The sequence below is a fragment of the Styela clava genome, chromosome 8, assembly GCF_964204865.1.
Source record: "Styela clava chromosome 8, kaStyClav1.hap1.2, whole genome shotgun sequence".
NCBI classification, from domain to species: Eukaryota; Metazoa; Chordata; class Ascidiacea; order Stolidobranchia; family Styelidae; genus Styela; species Styela clava.
In genome coordinates this window covers 353,827-373,109 of record NC_135257.1, presented here as the reverse complement: position 1 = coordinate 373,109, position 19,283 = coordinate 353,827, and the positions used below count along the sequence as shown (strand labels likewise).

Here is a 19,283-nt window from a genome sequence, read left to right as displayed (position 1 = left end):
TTACATCAACAGAAACCAGCCAGAAATCGTGAAGAAGTCCTACTCAGTTACAGACATTTTTATTTGGCCACGTGTACTCATAACATTTCAAAAATAAATGTGGCTTCACTTACCCTATTTTATAAATATTCGAACAGACTGTGTTTGCTTAAGCTCTCTATCCATTTTACCCTCAATATTCACATTTGATTTGTATTATGTTCAAGTAAAAAAAAGCTGAAATTTAGGGGAAGTAGATGCTAAAAGATTCATCCAACATTAGGTAGTTATTGGAGTAAACCTTTTACATAGCAATTTCATCAACGAAAGTTCAACGGGGTTAAAGTGTCAAGATGGCTGTTCTCGGTGGGACAAAATCTTTTATTCCAGTATAATACAATAGTCTAGTTCGAGTGTCCGATGTATCAACTGCAGTACATTCTAAAAGAATAGTTATCACTGTAATATTTGTTGACAAGAAAGTTTTAAATTTTTTTTTTTTTTAATTTTAGATTGGAATGTTTACAGCGAATGTACGAAAACCTGCGGTGGTGGAAGCAGATATAAGGTGGCGAAATGTGAAGCAGATGACATAAAAATATGTCCCCGTATTTACGAACCTTGCAATCAGCATTCTTGCGATGAAGGTTGGAAAATAATGTATTGCACCACTTTTTGTTGGATCGAGATAATAATAAAATTATTGTTTTATCCATATATATATACACAAATTATGACAATTTATTTCATGACACTGAGTTTTTTTATTGGTATTTTAAGCCATGAATTCGTAAATGATTTCAAAATTAATGACTAATTCTGTCTTACAGTACCTTGTGCATTCATACCCGGCATGGCGTACAGATATAAAAGTACCACGGAATGTTGTTCTGTGCCTTCCGGAAAAAGAGTTTGTGGTCAAACAGGATCTGCTGAAATTACTCGACGTATCATAGGCGGAATCTTGGCGGATCATGGACAATGGCCGTGGGCGGTATCATTCTTTGATTTTGGAATTTAAATTAGTTTACAGAAATCAGAATATGTATTAACAAAGTATGTGTGTTCAAACAGGTACTGCTACATATTGCTTCTTCGCGATATTCGAATTCTACCTGCGGAGCTACTTTAATTCATGAACAATGGGCAGTCACTGCAGCGCATTGTATGGAGTAAGTCGACGAAGCTTTGAATTGTTTGCACATAATCAGCTCGCGCTCTCAAGAATCTAACTAAAATTTAGTCCTTGTGGAATTTTTCAATATAGGTTAAATGGTGCTGAAATCAGCCGGTAAAATACATTTTTTTGTTTAGAATATCGAGGTATACTGTATACCCAGTGATTATTTTAGTTTTATTTAACTCAAAAAATTATAAACCAAGTCCATTACAAAACTTTATAATTTTCTCCTTTCCAACTCTTGTTTCCGATTTCTTGTGTGCTTATGAAACAAGAAATCAAAAGGTAATAATCATATGAAAATAGTCCTAACAAATACCGCTCGAATATATAAACGGCAGAGTGCAACACAAACCTCTCCAAAGCTAGATAATGCGAACCAATTTTGCTGAAACTAGTACGAGGTTGTTTGAGATTCAAAATTGTTGTCCAAAAACATTTTTCTGTTCAAAATTTAAGAGAAATTGCCGCTAGCGCAATTACAGCCATTATGGGGACAACAAATCCGTCTAAGCATCATTTGAGCATGCAAGCAAGAAAAATTAAAAGAATCATCGTTCACAAAGACTATTCATTTCCAACTGCAGACATCGCCCTCATTCAGGTATATTTGTGTAGCAAATGTGGACTGTTGAATATGGATTTTAATTTCATTTAAACCCTTTGTGTTATCAGCATGTTGAATTCTATGAAACTAGGTTATTCTGGCCTATTTTCTCGATGGTGAACTATTGCGACAAGCCTTTTTATTGAGTGCCTCTATGTGCAAAGCAGATTTATGACGTATTTCCGGCCCCTAATGAGAGTTGAAAAAATAGTGTTTTTGATGTTTTTCTTTGTTGCATTGCTGATTTGGATTTCAACTGCATAACTTTTATTAGGGTTTATGTGCATCTTTCAACATATCTGTATTTGGAACATTCCAATTAGATCACGAAACTTAATATTAAACGAACACTTGGTATTGCAATCCACTGTGTGTTTATTTGACCTCTGAAGGAGTCAGTTTGGGTTTACAAACCTAACTGTTTTCAATAGTACTGGGGAAAGGACACGCAGATAATAAGGACCCATATCCAGTGGTGGGATTCAAATTTTTTGTCAGCCGGTTCCATCCTATAAATTTCATATTTTTCAGCCGGTTCTGTCACAAAAAGTCATGTTTTTTCAGTAATGCTAACCGGTTCGCTGATCTCATAGAATTCCGTGAGACGGTTCTATAGAACCGGTGCGAACCGGCTGAATCCCACTACTGCCCATATTCTCCTATATTTGCGCAGTAACAACTAACAACATGAGATAATATTATGCTTTCTGAATAGCTGTACAAAATCATTTGAAAACTGCTGCTACTAATGTAACATATATTAGGCCTACTGGATATTATTAATGAAATTTTTGACAGTTTCAGCGAAAACAGCAAAACCAAATTACAATTTGAAATATCATTTGGGAGTGTTTTTTCTCTTCAGTCATTTTATTGTTGTACTGATAAATAACACAAGCGATTAATAATTAACCGATATGTAATATCAATTTGTGATTGGTGTGAGTAAAATTATATTTGGCAATTTGGCCAAGTATCAGGTCTTTCCTGTTTCAAAACCGACCATTTCGATGGTATCACCTTTTACCTCTTTCTTAGTTTGATTCACCAGTTCCAATAGGAGAATTCATCAATCCTATTTGCCTGCCAAATGGCGAAGTTACGGATGACGACAAGCTATGTCGAGCAGCCGGCTGGGGCGTTGGTGAGATATAACTTCTTTATCTAAGTCATTTTTAAAGATGGAATTTGTTCAGGCCACATATTTATGATGACGTGTACCCATTTTACGGTGGATATATGATTTGATAAATTTGAAGGCCGTCGCGAAGTTTGATTGTTGTCACACTTATTGCGGAGTGCAGAGTCTTCATAAATATGTTGAAAATGGTTGAAAATTTGTTAAAACGTCAAACGAATACTCCTAATTGCCTACCTGTAGTACATTTTTTTTCTATCTCTTTTGTCTTGCAGCGCGAGTGCAAGATATTATCTCAGGAATACCCTCTGACGATTTAATGGAAGTTGGTTTGAAAAAGTTGAATTTGAAAGTTTGTATGTCTGGATATGCTGGGTCAACGACTGGTCAATATATTAATTCCAAAATGCTGTGTGCTGGAAGCATCACCGGTATGGTTGATACCTGCATGGTGAGTTCGTTACGTATTATGAACCTCATCTACAGCAGACTAGATAAAATAGAATTTAAGATGCTTTTGACCCCAAAATAAGTTTAATATTTCATAAAGTTTTCAATAGTCTGACTCTACATATTTTTCAAAATTATCATTAGGAATTCACTCATGCATGCATATCGCATTTTTGAATCTAGGTTTTGTCCAAATCAGGATGAATCATACAATCTTGGTAACCACTTTATAGGAAACTTATAGCTATTTGCGGGCATTGGAATAACATTAAATGCTATAGGATTAACGCTGGTCACGCAACGATGTACTATTATAATTGTTTCATGTTTTTTTCAGGGCGACAGTGGCGGTCCACTTATGTGTCAGAGATGCGGTGGGTGTTCGTGGTATTTATCAGGAATTACGTCATTTGGCGCCAGGCACTGTGGATCTCCAAACAAACCGGGAGTGTATACTGATGTGTTGCAGTATGAAAAGTGGATTCGTAGCTTTGTGCCGCTGGCAGAACCCGCTGAAAAATTCAAGTGCAGCAAATAGTCAGAAATGCAAATCTCAATTTAATCATTCTGAGGCTGTGAATGGCATCATCTGCATAACTTTTTGGGTGAAAATGAACCTCCAGTTCCATACTTATCGCTTGCACATTTCCGATATCTTCGCCCAGTCTTAAGCATCGAATTGCATTTATACCAAACGCAAGTATCATTTTCTGGTATTAGTTATATTTACATTTAGTGATATAATAGATTTTATCAAAATATTATGCAGCGTGAATATCTATATAGGAAATAAAATGCTCATATTTTACCGCGATCCTTTGTTCATCACATTATGAGCTAAACGTCAGGATACCGTCGAAATGTTCATGCGGCAAGAATAGATCCTGTTGTTGTGTCATCATAAAATTTCTCCTTTCCTGTTTTTTTTTTCATTTTAGTTATTATTTAGTTATTATTATTATTACCATATATTCATTTTAGTAAATTTCGCTATATCCACCAATACGACGTGCGAAGTTGCAGTCACAATAGAGCTGACACATCTGAAGAAAGTAGTCCTGGCTAATATGTGGACACCATTACATAGATTGACCCTATTAAAAAAAATATTCCAGATAACTCGAGGCGATTGCACGACGCAGCGGAGTTGTGTCAGAATTGATCAAAAGCGTCTATCGGTTTATTTGCCTTCCGCTTACAGCTTTTCTGAAGTCGCTACACATCTAGGGTTGAGGTATTTCATGTGGGTCACAGTTTTAGAGGCACCAATGGTTTCGCTTAATTTTGTTCGACAACTTGAAATGTCTGGTAGTTTTCATAAATATATCGTTATATAAACACTTCTTAGGAGTACCTATTTAATAGCATTGTGATAATAATAACACAATTGTTTATTTATTTTCAATACCTCAGGTATGCGATGTTTCCGCTTGTAATCATTTCTTCCTTTAAAATTATGGCGCAAACGGAACTGAAACAGATTTAACTACTGTTCATCATTCGGATAAATTTGAAGGTCAATTTTGAAATTTTGGAAGAAAACAATTACTATACGTTCATTATTATTCGCAGACGAAAATTTAAGTTTCGAAAACAAACATGTAACTGAGTGTAGCTCTGTATTAACAACAATTTCCCGGTTCTGATATATTAGATCAGAGTGGTCGAAACCAAGGCTCGCGGGCTACATGTGGCCAGAAGCATTCTTATCAGTGGCCCGCGTCACATTAGTTGCATGGTTAGTCAAAAATTCGCATTTGATGTTGTTTTGACATAAAAATAACTAGTAACCCATTACGACATATTGGCACATAACCAATATATTGAATTGACTATATTTATGGCTAGCTGAGACAACCAGCGAAGGTGAATATGGTTATCCTAAATTGTTAAATAGCTTTCCATCTCATCGGCGGAGGAAAATCCGTTAACATTATTCTAATAGGCATGATAGAAAGCTAAATGAGGAACTAACTGACCAGTTGATTTGAAATTTTCAGTGACTAAAGAATGTTGTTATTGCCAAAAGGCTATTATATTTATTTATTCTAAACCCGCGAACAATGCAAAAATAATTTTGTGCCCACGGATGCCGACAACCTTAGACCCTGTATGAAATATTTGACGTTGGACCCCATCCTATACCAATTTATGTGCGTAACCAAGGAGGAAGGATAATTTGGATTTAGAACATAACACCACAAACGACATTTATGTGACGAATCAATTTGTGACAAGCAAACTCGTAGGCCTAACTCTACGACAACGAACTAATTTAATTGTGTATACTCGGATAGTCTCTCACAATGAACTCCACGCCTCTTTCTTGGAGCAACGGGGCTCAAATGACCTTGACAAAGTCGCACAAGTTCTCGATTGGTGATAACTCAATAACGCACACAGCCTACTATTATCGGCAATGTAGCTCTGTGACAGGGTTCCATTACATTTGAACCCACGTACATTTGAACCCACGACAATTGCACCTGCATACTATTGCACGGTGACCGTACATTTGAACCCATGTACATTTGAACCCATGCGTATATCTACGGGTTCAATCTATATGCGGGTGCTAAAACCCATGGGTTAGGGTTAGTATGGGTTTAACTATCAGTGAAACAAAAAAAATTCCATGGGTGCAATAGCATACAGGTGCAATTGTCATGGGTTCAAATGTACATGGGTTCAAATGTAATGGAACCTATTGCACCTATGGAAATTTGCACCTAATTTGAACCCATACTAACCCCAACACATGGATTTTAGCACCAGCATATAGATTGAACCCGTGGATATACGGGTGCAAAAGTATGGGTTCAAATGTACGTGGGTTCAAATGTGCTGTCACCCTGTGACAGAGATCTCTACCTCACAGTCGCTAGAAGCAACGATCGTGTACATTCTCTACAGCTTTTTCACTCCCATTGTTAAGGTCTCGTAACAATTACCATTTGCGATTGCGTAAACTTACAACTTAATCTCGTTTATGAATGACTATATGTAACAGTGGATATACGTTAAATTTATATATTTTAGACTCTTGATTTCGCTGCATACCCCTTGTGTAGTCGTCACGGACCCCCAGGAGTCCGCGGACCTCAGTTTGGGAAACTCTGCCTTAGCTCATTGATATTGTTTAATCACAATTTATTCTGTGGTTATTCCAAATTTGAAGAAATCTAACGATAATATGATGTTATATATATATACAAAATATAATTAGATTTGATAGAATCGGAACAATCTGATTCGAAATTCGATTCCAGAGTAAAATATTCGAAACACGCGATTTTTACTAACAAAAAATCGTTCCAACAACAAGATTAAAATCACTAACGATTCAACAAAACGATGCAAATGGAGAATTCGTATTCAATGAAAGTGATAGTGGCTTTAACCGTCTTTGAGAGCTAAAAGTTTGAAATCGATAAAAGCTACAAAAAACTACAATAAAAACATTTAACATAACGATGCTTGGGTCCACTTTGTGCACAAAAGCAACAGTAACTACTTAGCAAAACGATACACTTTACGTTCAAAAACCAAAGGACAGCTGCTTTTTAGCGGACCCTGAGGGTTCTACACATAGTATTGCATGCGCTATAGGAGTTGGAAATCGCTTATACAAACCAAAAAATGTAAATTAAATACAAGGGTATGTACCTTTCTTTATGTAGTTTATAGTATCAATGAGATTTGGGTTAAATTGTAGAAATTGGGCACAAAGTTGGAAAGGTAAAAAAAGAACCGCCCTATGTCTTCTAACCTGGCGCAGTCTGAGGGTTAGAATTATGTTGTAATTAGAATGTCGAATTACGTAAAAAAGCATCATTCAAACGAACATATTTATCGCTAAATTGAACCTGCATTTGTTTATCTGCTATTTCAAAGTATCGAGCTCAATGTCAGACTGTTGCTATAAAAATATTATAATCGTAAAGAGCAATTATTATTAGAAGTTGTTGGTAATAGACGCATGTTCTCATTAGATAACCAAACTTTTCTTGATGGTTACGAATGCCAATAAATGTATTTTATTACTAGTTGAAGTTGGAAGAGTTATCTGGCCATGAAGCAAGCTAAATTTTATTAATCTGTCTTCGTCTTTGCACGGGCAATATTTTGAGATATATTTTTCTCCAAACTTTATATCACTGAATGTATGTTAATGTTGTTGGATTTGAAGAGATCTTGGTTAAAATTTCCTTCAGGACGGCTACTTTTATACTTACATCTTACTATTTAATTACCGTATTTATTCGAGTATATATAATGCACAAAATTCTGTACTGATTTGCAATCAAAAAGTAAGGGTACGCGTGAGACGTGGATAAACCGCATAGCGCGCTGTTGTCCAATAGACGCAATTGCGCAATTTTTATTTCTCGGATTTCTTTCCATCATCGGTCTAAGCTGAGAAAACACGAAAAAAAAAGTTATACCAATTTTCAATCAAAAGGTAATGGAGCACACGAATGCGTCTTATACTTGAATACATGCGAGAAATTAGTATTATTCAGTGCAACAAAGTTCCCATAGTCAAGTGTTCACAAGTAAGTAAATACTCTGGTCTTTCTGCGAAATCATTGCTGACACATCCTACCAAATATACCAGTAGTCCTGCTCTATCATTGATATTATTACTTTCCTATTTTTTCAAGATTAAGTTAGAATATCACACCACAAGCATGGTCCAAAGCTAAAGATTGAGGTTGCTGAGCGGCTCACGTCTGGAAGTTATACCATTTTGCAGTTCAAATTTGGTGTGTTGGTTGAAGTTCTTGACAGCTATACTTCGCAAATTGTTGCTTAGTCCAAGAACACAACACTCGACAAGCTGGTATAGTGTAGCTTGTTTTCCCAATATGGCAAGTCCCAATTTAGCTGCTAGCTCCATAAGAATCGCTGGCTCGAAAATATGAATATTGTCTATGACATCGCAGACTCGTCCCATAGCAGTTTCAAATATAAACATATGAAGCATCTTATGGCTAGAAAGTCATTACCTGCGCCTAACGGCATCTTGCCCCTTTTCAGGGTGTAACATTCTGCAATGTTCTGCTAATGTTTCTGAAATGCCTATGGACAGTACCAACTAATGTTAACTGGTATTCTGCTACCCAGTGGTTCTCAACCTTTTACTGACCGCGTACCCCTTTACGTTTTTTTACTATGACCGCGTACCACCGACAAAGCCACTTTTTTGGCGTGAGGAAAAAGACACAAGAAACATGCTATGGGAGTATTTTATAATGTGGCACTACATCCCTCGTGGCTTAACACGCAAAACGGACAAAAACATGCCCATATTGCTTCATTTGGGGTGGGCAATAGCGGGCGAGAGCGATCTCTAAAGAAAGGACTGGTAGCGTGTCAGCGCTACGGACGTTTCCCCGAACATTGATCCCGGAATAAGTTATCCCTATACTTTACTATAGCAAACTTTATACTTATTCTGAGTGTTTTGATGTGTTGGCGCATATAAACTGGTTTACGTGTTTGAAACCATCATTTGTATTGAAATTATTCAACCAAGTGCCGTTTGCAGGTACTGATATATATATAGCTAAGTTTAGCCTTGTCCATCGCAGCATTTGCGAGATTCATTTCAATTACTGCAACTAAACTAAAGCTCCGCGGAAGACATAATGACAATTAAGTTAATTAATTCACAATTAATTTCTTTGAACACAACTGAAAACTGACAAATATCACTAAAAAACTACAAAAACGAGGCAATGTTTGCAACTATGCTTGAATATCTGTTTGGGCGACAGAATTGTCTGAGCGACTGGTTGCAGAAATTGCAATTGTTACCTGTTGCGTCATTATTGACTTATTGCTGATTGGTTATAGTTACGGAAATAAACAAGGAAACTGAAGTTGGGAAAACATCCATAAACGCTCAGCGAATACGTACAGTAGAAAGATAAAGTGTTGCCGGCATATTTTAACCAACTGAAAGATTAATTGTTGTAATAATTCGACTCAGCTCGCGTACCACTTGAAAAGCTCCCCTACTCGTAGATAATATTGTCAATGTTCAATGTTTGTTGGTATACGATTTTTAAAGCAGATGCGAAATGAAGAGAGTGGGCTATTGTGTGAGGGTTTTCGTTGTTTGCCATTCAGCATAAACATTTCCGGATGTAGTTTGCTGAATTGCGATTTATAATAGTAAAACTAGTCACTGGTCTTAATCTTAATCACAGCATATACTGAAGCCACTGACCCTAGAACATCGTTCCCATGAACTTCCGATAATACACACAAACGTGAAACTTGAAAACAGCCAATCCAAACAATGTCTACGTGACACGTTATAAAGTCACAACCCATGGCACTTTCCAATCATGTACTTAATAAAAATAAAATGATACAGTCGACTTACCTACTTTTATACAAGTTGACTCCTTTGAAGGTCGCAAGTATTTAATTAAAAGCGGATACAGTGTTAAATGTAGAACTAAATCCAAACGATGACACTCTAAGATCTATATATGAATTTATTTCTTCAGCAGAGATATCAACAGATACAAGTGTTGTGCGTGTCTTATCTCCCAATCTCGGCCACGATAAGACTGTTCTCGATTACTAATTTAACAAATAATTATTTCAATTAGTACCTCACTTTGTTTACATGGTCTCTAACCAGCAATGGTGTTTTCGTTTAGCCTTGTCTTTAGTGAAAATCACATGGGTAAACTGTAAGGCGGTGTACAAAAGTAATATTGTGTCCGTTTGCAACCACCGTCAACAATTCCAGCAATATTAGGAACATTTAATGTACAGCATATAATGTCAGAATTATAATGCAATTTTTTAAAAATTATTTTTCACAGTCACAAACATAAAAGTAAGTTCTTTAAATTCGAGATTTTATAAATGCCGGATGAGATGGAATAAGTTGAATTCAACTCCCAGACGGATCACGGTTAATGTCTCAAGAAAAGCTATAATTCAAGGGGCGTGTACAAATATGAAGAAGATAAATGTAAGTATGTTAGTTTAAAAGAATTTTTGTAGTTTTTGATCGGTCCGATCATCTATTTCTTGAAGATACTCTGTTTCTAATAAGCGTGCATGGTTGAGGCGAGATGATCGCACAAAGGCATTTTAGTCACATGAGGGTGTTTAAATCACGTATGATGATGTTACATATTTAATAAATTCTTTCTAATGTTGGCTTTCAAATTTCTCTGTAAGTATGAAAAGGTCAAATAATTTTTTAAAAGAAATGAAGAGAGTTGAAACACTTCAAGTTAAAAAATTTACAAACTAAATAAACTGACTGAATATATTTTTCAAAGCAGCGTAATTCAATATACCTGAGCATCTTCCAAATTAACATATCAATCGCAAAATTAAAACTGCATTTTATCTACTATTTCAGAATATTGCACTCAGTGCAGATGATAGACTGTTGCTATGAAAATATTCTAATCGTTTAGATTAGAACAAGTGTAGCCAACACGTCAATCTCGCCTGATGTAGAGTAAGCCTAGCAAAATACTTAAAATTTATTTTATACATAATATATATCCAAACCGCGCTTATTTTGTGTTCCAGGGAAGCAAAAAATGGGCGTGCGCAAAGGACGACATGCCAGGGCACATGCTTGACAAACCTTATTTCTACGTAACAGTTTACAAGTTTCTGATAATTATGAGAAAGAAACTGGCCGACTCAAATGCTCCGACCAATGAGTGTTTCACTTAGCAGCCTGTGGAAAATGTTGGTAATTCTGGTGTATAAGTATTAATAGTTCTCATCAGAATGGTCATATTTCAGTGTTAAATTATATCTATTCTGAGCAAACCAAAAGATTCAGGCGATCGTCTATGTATACGTGTTTTATCGGACAGTGGATAGGGATGATTGGACGCCTAAGTTGGAAATTATATAATTTCAACCGAAACGGTTAAATACTCATAGTCCACGAATCTAATAATTAGTGTAAACTCAATTCTGGTCAAAGATATATCCCTAGTATAGAGCTATTAGTATGGGAAACTGTTGGTATTTCAACATAACCAGTGAAGTGTAAATCAGGTAGCACAATTAAAACACTCTGTTTGAATGGGATTTCACTCTCCACTGGCTTTTCAGACGTGCTTGAGTCGGAGGTTGGATAGCGTAGTACTTTTTCATAACAGCAACCAATCAATACTATCAAGAGCAGGAGTCTCCAACTAATATATATGTCATGGGCTACTTTTTGAACTTTATTAACGACGCGGGCCCCAAATCAACAAATTAGGTACAAAATTGATACACAAAAATAACAAAAGAAATCTGGATGTATTTGTTAAAATTGCACTTGAATCTCACATCACCGTACGAGACATGAATCCTATTCATTTACTTGTGCTGGGTATTTGGCACTGTTTTGTAGCAGTGATAATCTTATTTTGCGTTTTGTGATAAACTTATTTTGCTAGTCTTGAGACAGCATGCAAATGTCCGTCCGTTTGTCGTGTGCGGAGGACTGATTTGGTGGTAACTTTCATTGTTAAAAAAAACTGCTCGAAAATATAAGTACTGCCAAACATCGCAAGTATGCAACGTGAGTGTGCAATTAACTTGCAAACCTGTCTTCGGACACAACGATCAACTAAAAAATTCGAAATGAAATTATTAAATTTACATTTTAATTCTTAAAATAGAGTAAAATATGGGTACTTCCGTAGTGTGTGTACCAGGCCAGAGTTAGGCTATAATTTTATTCCGATTTTCCTTATTTTAGATCTAAAACGAGTTAGGAAGTTGTCTGTGTCAGACAAGTGAATGGTCTTCAGTCCCTTTACACAACTTGATGTAAAATAAGCAAACAAAATTAGTTACCTCTATATTGGTAAACATACTTTCGGAGCGCCAAAATATGAACATGGTAAAGTGGAATAACAGAGGGAAATTTTTGTTTTCCTTTTCACAGTTTGTCGGGTCAGACTCTTGATTTTAAATAACACGTAAAACTTACTCATAGTTGACATTTTACTATTTTAGTTTTTTGTGGAAAAATCTTAACCATGACGCGGGCCTTAAAGAATTGCTTTGCAGCGTGTTGGAGACCCCAGATCAAGAGTGCGTTGAGCATGTCGCAGGTTGTTAACAACCATATAGCGAGAAGATTTTCGCGCCATATTTCATTATTATATATATCTACTAAGATTTGCTTGCTCTGTAGAATATATATATATATATATGATAAGACGAAATGGCCGCTTGATTCAAGCCTAAATTCCAAAAACAGAGTAGAATTTGACCAATGACGACTGACCTTACGAACACGAATCAATGTTCACGACCATGCTTGAAAATGGCCTTTGAATGGTTGATTAAATTTCAATTGTTACGTTTCCGTTAATTTTTTGCTGTTCGGCAGCCTTTGTTTCGGAAACCAACTGGGGAAGTGTATTCATAGGGAAACGTTTAGCATAGCAATTATGCCGGTCCCATCCCATACCATGGTATTCCCATTGGTATAAAATTCAATAAAAGTTGTTAAAATTAGCTAACTATTATATATGTGTCCATCAGCCCCTTCACGAAGTATATTTATAATGCTAAATATATTTTGCTCTTCATAACTAACAAGAGAGCTAGGCTCAAATATATGGACACGAAATCCATAAAGAAATGTTTTACCAGCATTTCCCCGAAAATCATACGATTTTCGTGCCTCACGTCTCTCAGGGGAAATATCTACGTGTGCTGTCCCATCCCATATCACCCCATGGGACTTTTCCCATGGACAAGTCTGGATATAGGCTGCTGTATAGAATTTCTACAGACTGATTGAGTTTATCAACTAATGTCTGGCGGAGACCTTGACTGGTGCATAATTGAGTGCTCATAAGGTTGTTGCAAGTAAACTGCTAATCTGAGGATGTCCAGCATAAAAACGGAAAGGGAGCAGTAGCAGTTGATAATGGCGTAGCCAAGGGGAACCTGAGGGAGAAGGACATAAATTCATACGCCTTTTCAAACACCATTTTGCTCTATTCTTGAACCATTTACTGAAAAACAGATGTTTTCTGGCTTGTTATCAATAGCATTTCACCAAATGAACCAAACGAGACAGGCAGACGAAAATGCGCGCTTATATGCCTTGAATGACTTCGACAGCGTGTGGTATCTTGACAAAGTATAGCCCGCAGATGCCAATGTGGTTCGTGAAAGGCGGCGTCAAAGATTATTCATTCCTTTTAATGCAAGAACGTTCATATCATTGGGAAATGTGATCGCAACAATGCAAAAAATAAGATTGATGTAGAACATTGAAATCTATTTTCCCATTTTATTAAAATAATCTCTACAATTTGCACTTGGCAAACGTCGTCGTGTCATTTCCGCTTTTAATATGACTTTCAATCCAGTTTTCGTACTCGACTACATTTGTGAACACTCCTGGTGCAATGTTCTGACCGCAATCTTCTGGTCCAAAGGAAGTAACACCCGCCAAATACCAAGAACATGACGAACATCTCTGACACATCAGAGGTCCTCCACTATCACCCTGTGAATAGGTATTGTGCATTGTATGTACATAACCAAGACATTAAATTGCATTAAATAAAAATATTAGCTAGTTTATAATGTTTAATTTTGTTGATTATTCAATAGGAATAGATTCGAAGTCCAAATCAATAACCGTTAGTTCAATAAATTGAGCCATCTCAGACTTTGAAGTACATGTGATTTTAGCATTTGCATTAAATTGTAGAACATGGAAAGCTGGTTTTGCTGCATTGATACGTAATCGACTAACATTTCCCACCAGTAATAATTTTAGTTTTACAGGGTAGCATGCAACCTATTTAAAGAACGAAAAACTGTCATATAACAGACTAATTACCAAACAGGTATCAGCTTTCCCTTTTATCAATCCACCGCAAAGAGTTTCTTTTGTTAAATATTGCTCGTAACCAGTTCCCTTATATTTCTCATGACAAAATCCCATTGGTAAATTCTTCAAACCGACTTCCATCAATTCATCTGAGCCCATCCGCATTCTAATATTTTCTACACTCGCTGAATTTTTAAAAAAATCAATCAATCAATTTTAATGTAACTTTAAAAAAATTTGCATTATTTCAATTTAGAGTGTCAAAATCATATTATACTCGGTATTTGATATGCATATAAATATTAAACTGATCATAGACCAAGAATCAATTACTTACAGGAAAATATAACAAGTCATTAATTAAGCGAAAAAGGTAACTGCTATTAATTACTTTACCTACTCCCCAACCAACTGCGTAGCATTTGGCATCGACTTCCAGTTTTTCTCCTCTTGGCAGACACAAAGGTGCAACAGCAAGAGTAATTGTTATAGGTTTCTTCAACTATTTAGTGTTTGAAAAGATATAATTATTATATTTATTAGGTAAATTGAAGTTTGACTAAATTCATAAAATGAGTTCAGTGTAGTTTGAGTAAAATTCTTAGCCGTAAAACTGTTTCTGCAGTTAGTGGATTGATGATCATCCTTTTACAGGTAGGTACCGGGTCATTGATTTATACGATAAGCAGTTAATGAAGCTCTTATTATGTCTCTAAATTCTTAAGTCTGTAAATTCAGATGGTTAAGTGTCTAATGTATATTTATGCCATAACAAAATGAGTTTGTGTGATATACGTTTAATCCCGTAATTTATTTTTGAATGTCATATTGTAGTATTCTATATATTGGCTTATTTTTGGAATTGATCAACAGATCTTCAACAGAATAATATTCGTTTTTAGTGCATTTTGCCAACCATTTTTCCAATCGACCCCCAGGGACACCATATAGTATTTAGTCAATGATTGCAGTTTTTTTTCATTCTTTATTTATCATTATATTATTTACGGTTCCTTAGTCCCAAATGGTTACCTGAAGCAGAACCAGATCGTTTTTGGGAAACTCGTAAGCCGGATGCAAAATGACTTTTTGAACTCCGGATTTCTGTGTATCGGGCGACTGGTTTTTGATGTTGTTCGTTCCAAAAGTTAGTAGCATGTTACTCCCATCAGAATTTCTGAAACGTTAAAAACTATGCATGAAAGGTAGTTGCAAATTATAGAAGTAACCAAAGCCGATATAAATTCTAGAAGTCTTTCGAAACCCAGTTTGCTTCCCATTTTTTTTGTTTCGGATTATGCAGTATACCGCAGCATGTTTTCGGTACTGATATAACAGTTCTCTGTTGGAAAGGCAGTTAGCAAAAAAATGTTGCCACGTATCAGCAATCCCGTGATGTTTTGTATTTGTGAATCAGTAACGAAATACAATTGAGGCAAAAATAATTTCCCATTTCTAACTTCTAACTAACTACGTTTTGTATTTTTATTTTGTAACAGAGGGACAAAGAAAATTTCGGTTATAATATATTTTTGGAAGCATTCGAAAAGATTTGTAACTTTTGTGGCAAGTAAATTATGGAAAATTACCTCAAGCAATGGCCTGCAGTCACAACCCATTCTCTGCTGATCAATGTTCCTCCACACGAATACACTCCGTTTCTTTCTTCTACATCAACTAGAGTCTGAGAAATGAAAACTCTAAATTTAATGCTTTGATAAAATATATGCTTTAACACATAATGCTGCATTTGACTGACTGTGTTATTTGTAGCAATAATATTATAAATAATGTAGAGACTATAATCTCAAAAAGCTGCATTTTTTGTGATTTTATTAGCAGTATGCGGGGATCGGATTTCGAAATTATTATTAGCACATTTTTTGTAGTTTATTAATACTATGATTAACGATCTCACCATCCACGGCCATCGATTACTTTCTGCTTTATAACCTCCTATAATTCTCGGGGTTATATCTTGCCCATTTGCTCCACAAGATTCTGCACCTGACTTTTTACAGCAAGACGTTTTATCCATGTACCGGAAGTTGTATTGCGTTGGACAAGTGGATACTTGGTATATGAAAACAGTTTATCAAATACGATATGAAAATGACAAAATTATTCCCCTACTCAAAACAATGACACATTCACTCTTTGCTACAGTTGAATTTTTGTGAACATTTTTCCTTGCAGAAATAGAGAAAATTAGCTTTAGAGTTTTAATTGGAAGCTTGTTAGCTTACTTCGAAGAATTAACGCAAATAGCACGCTAGACTAAACATATAAGCTTAAGCTTATGGTTTTACATCCCATAAACGTGTTAATAAATAATGCAACACCAATTTATCCTGATAGTTGCATTGTACACAGTGAAACTCACTTTCAGAACAAGGATCAGTATTGCACTCTTCAAAAATTTTATGGCAGTTCTTTAGGTCAGTTTTGTCGCAATTAGGATCTGTTGCTGATCTAGTTCCTCCACCGCAGGATCGAGAACATTGGGACCAATCGATTGGTATTTTTGTTGGCGGTTCTTCATCCTCTCCATCAGCTGATAAGTTAAGTGTTCACAGCAATAAAATTTTCGTTTACTAAGTAGCATAATAAATCAGTTCTAGGGATTCACATAATTCAATTTTGTTTCTAGAGGTTAATAAGTGAAATGACCACTAGGTTATATATTAGAATAAAAACAAAAAAAAAATCTTACCACGTTTTAGAATAAAGCTGGTCGTTACTTTTTCGTTGCCCAGCCACCATTCGTGAACTAAGAGTAGTCGATCTCCGAAATTACCGACGTATGTCCCACGACTCATAATTGATTCAAAATTGACGTATTCCTTAAAAATTGATTAATTGAGTTCAATTGCATTTCATGGTTTGATACTGGACAACAGTCCAAACCTATACTTTACAGAATGCCGTAGACATCAGACTAATTGAATGCTTTTTTTACTTTGTTTGGTGAATATTTACTTGTTTATTTATATCATAACATTATTTATCTAATACTTACTAATATTAATATATCAAATATTGGTTTTTGAAATCTATGGGCGCGGGACGTGTCTCGATTTCAAGAAAATATACACCAAGGAACTTTGAATAAATTTGTAATAATAATGTACCTTACAGAAGGCAATACTGGATAGGCGTTTTGTCATGAATTCTTAGTTTAGAAATAAAGAGTAAAATACGGATATATAAGCTTAATCAAATATGTTAGTTGACCGGAGTCGGATTGCTGTGTATTACATAACTAGATTACAGAAACCAGTTCACATTAAAGATCGTTCGTCCTATGTGCATGATCAGAGAACATTGTGAGCAGCTTTCGTATTTGGACTTAAATTTTTATATCAATTTAATTATTTTATTTAAAATTTTTGAATGTTCATTATTTATTAGAGAGAAGCAGAACATTTATTGGAGTCAAAGTGTGAATAGTAGGTTTTGCAGCCAACCACAAGATGGCGATAACGTGTTACATTGTCATTATCTTAAAGGGAATACTACACTCGGCGTAACTGATGCAAATTTTTGCAACATGCCGTCATAGATCAATCAATTAATGTAGATAATAAGTTAGTGAGAACTAATTAGAACATTTACCAAATGTTATACCACATTTATTCCTATCACGCTTTTTATCACTTGTTAGTGATATTAAATTACTACTTAAGTGTAAAGCAATTTGTACAATTTTAATGATATCATGACATGTAATAAGTGTTTTTGTGAACAAACCCAAACAAGTACGTAGGTAGAATAAAAGTTATTCGTGGAGGGCTTTGTTTGTTGGAATAGTCTAATTGAAAATGTTTATATATATGAGATAAATTATCGCCATATTTCGTTTGAAAGTTTCACGTCCAAGTTGAGTTATACTCCGATCCAACACGCCTTTTGTGTTTCTTTATTTCATGTTTTGTTTATTGTTTATTCATTGTTTCATGTTTATGCAGTACTTTAAATATATAGCATGCTCAACTTTCTTTTTGTCTTTTTTAAAATTAAACACGTCTGCATATGAAGTATTCTTTATTCAGCCTTACCTGACGGCACTATGACGGCGTCCATATAGTTATGCCGCAAATATTAAACCTTTATTTACTGTTATAAAACCGTACCTTGTGCGGATTTTTGTTTTCGGGGTTTGCCTTGAATGTAGCAGACTTCTTTTGTTTAGATGTTGGATTGTCATCAAATTCGAACATGGCCAATCTTTGTCTTTTTGTCACACCAAGATATTCTCCGGGCGTTTTTACAGATTCAAACGAAAACGTATCATCCTCTTTCGTCAGGCCGGGATGAACAAAAAATTTGTCTCCTTTGTTTGTTAATCTGATTACTGTTCGTCTAATCGCTTCAAATCTTCTAGGTGGTTTGTCATCTGATTCGATGTAGTAAGTTGGTTCTGGTAGACATAAAATAAAAATACTTTTATAATCTATCATATCATTCCTTACATGATGCGTAATATTCAGATTTTCATTGAGAAAACTTACAATCATATAACTGGAGGCAAAGAAAGTCCACGTTTATACTGAACTTGTTTCATTTATTATTAAAGCATTGATGCCGAAGACGCCAATACATATTGTTTGACTCGGCGCTCGGAATAGTTTGAGGGAACCCATAAAGCAATTATCAAATTAAAAACAACAACAACCTAGGTGTACTTTATATAATATATACTTTGAATGTAAATTCCGCTCTATGCTATCTTGACCGATTCTAGTATTATTTATCACCGATTCCGAACAAATAAAAATGTTTATACTCACTCTGACACTTTCCCGTCGCTAGAAGAAGCAGCACGCTAAACAGAGTAAAACATTTCATTTTTATAATATTAACGTTTTTATCGATGCAACACAAGATAAAAACTACAACTTGTATGCAACACGCTCTTCAGTTTTTAGAACTAATACTCGACGTAACAAGGTGCAATGCGACTCATATCCTTGCGATTTTTGCTTCAATGAATTATGACGCACTTAAATAGTACCCTTAGTAATAACTTCCAACTAATGGTTTTAATACAATTGGCAACTCCGGTTAATACCAACTT

General features: G+C 35.3%; 2 protein-coding genes across 6 annotated transcripts in view; one reads left to right on the top strand and one right to left on the bottom strand.

Annotated features, from left to right (window-relative positions):
- Positions 1 to 4,168, top strand: part of LOC120346218 (uncharacterized) — a 29,140-nt gene extending 24,972 nt beyond the window's left edge. For all 5 annotated transcript variants that reach the window (XM_078115487.1, XM_078115486.1, XM_078115485.1 and 2 more), the window contains 7 exons: positions 492 to 626; positions 810 to 973; positions 1,054 to 1,151; positions 1,619 to 1,763; positions 2,805 to 2,910; positions 3,180 to 3,355; positions 3,692 to 4,168. In XM_078115487.1, the coding sequence (XP_077971613.1) occupies positions 492 to 626; positions 810 to 973; positions 1,054 to 1,151; positions 1,619 to 1,763; positions 2,805 to 2,910; positions 3,180 to 3,355; positions 3,692 to 3,892 (1,025 nt within the window). In that variant the 3' untranslated portion in view covers positions 3,893 to 4,168. The remainder of the gene's footprint in view (positions 1 to 491; positions 627 to 809; positions 974 to 1,053; positions 1,152 to 1,618; positions 1,764 to 2,804; positions 2,911 to 3,179; positions 3,356 to 3,691) is intronic.
- Positions 4,169 to 13,545: 9,377 nt separating this feature from the next.
- On the bottom strand, positions 13,546 to 19,283 carry LOC120346212 (uncharacterized). Its single transcript, XM_039415905.2, has 10 exons — positions 18,997 to 19,283; positions 18,340 to 18,626; positions 16,920 to 17,049; positions 16,590 to 16,760; positions 16,125 to 16,279; positions 15,796 to 15,890; positions 15,239 to 15,383; positions 14,603 to 14,708; positions 14,216 to 14,391; positions 13,546 to 13,876 (listed from the first exon to the last, which is right to left on the bottom strand). Exons 1-10 carry the CDS (start codon positions 19,052 to 19,054, stop codon positions 13,673 to 13,675), a joined length of 1,527 nt encoding a protein of 508 aa, XP_039271839.2. The 5' UTR covers positions 19,055 to 19,283; the 3' UTR covers positions 13,546 to 13,672.

Bases quoted from the DNA above. Each gene is read 5' to 3' on its own strand.
- LOC120346212 (XM_039415905.2), bottom strand. From the start codon at position 19,054: ATGAAATGTTTTACTCTGTTTAGCGTGCTGCTTCTTCTAGCGACGGGA. The intron at 17,050-18,339 runs GTACGGTTTTAT...TCAATTTTTAAG, and splicing joins AAAACAAAAATCCGCACAAG to GAATACGTCAATTTTGAATC. The intron at 16,761-16,919 runs GTAAGATTTTTT...TTAACTTATCAG, and splicing joins CAGCTTTATTCTAAAACGTG to CTGATGGAGAGGATGAAGAA.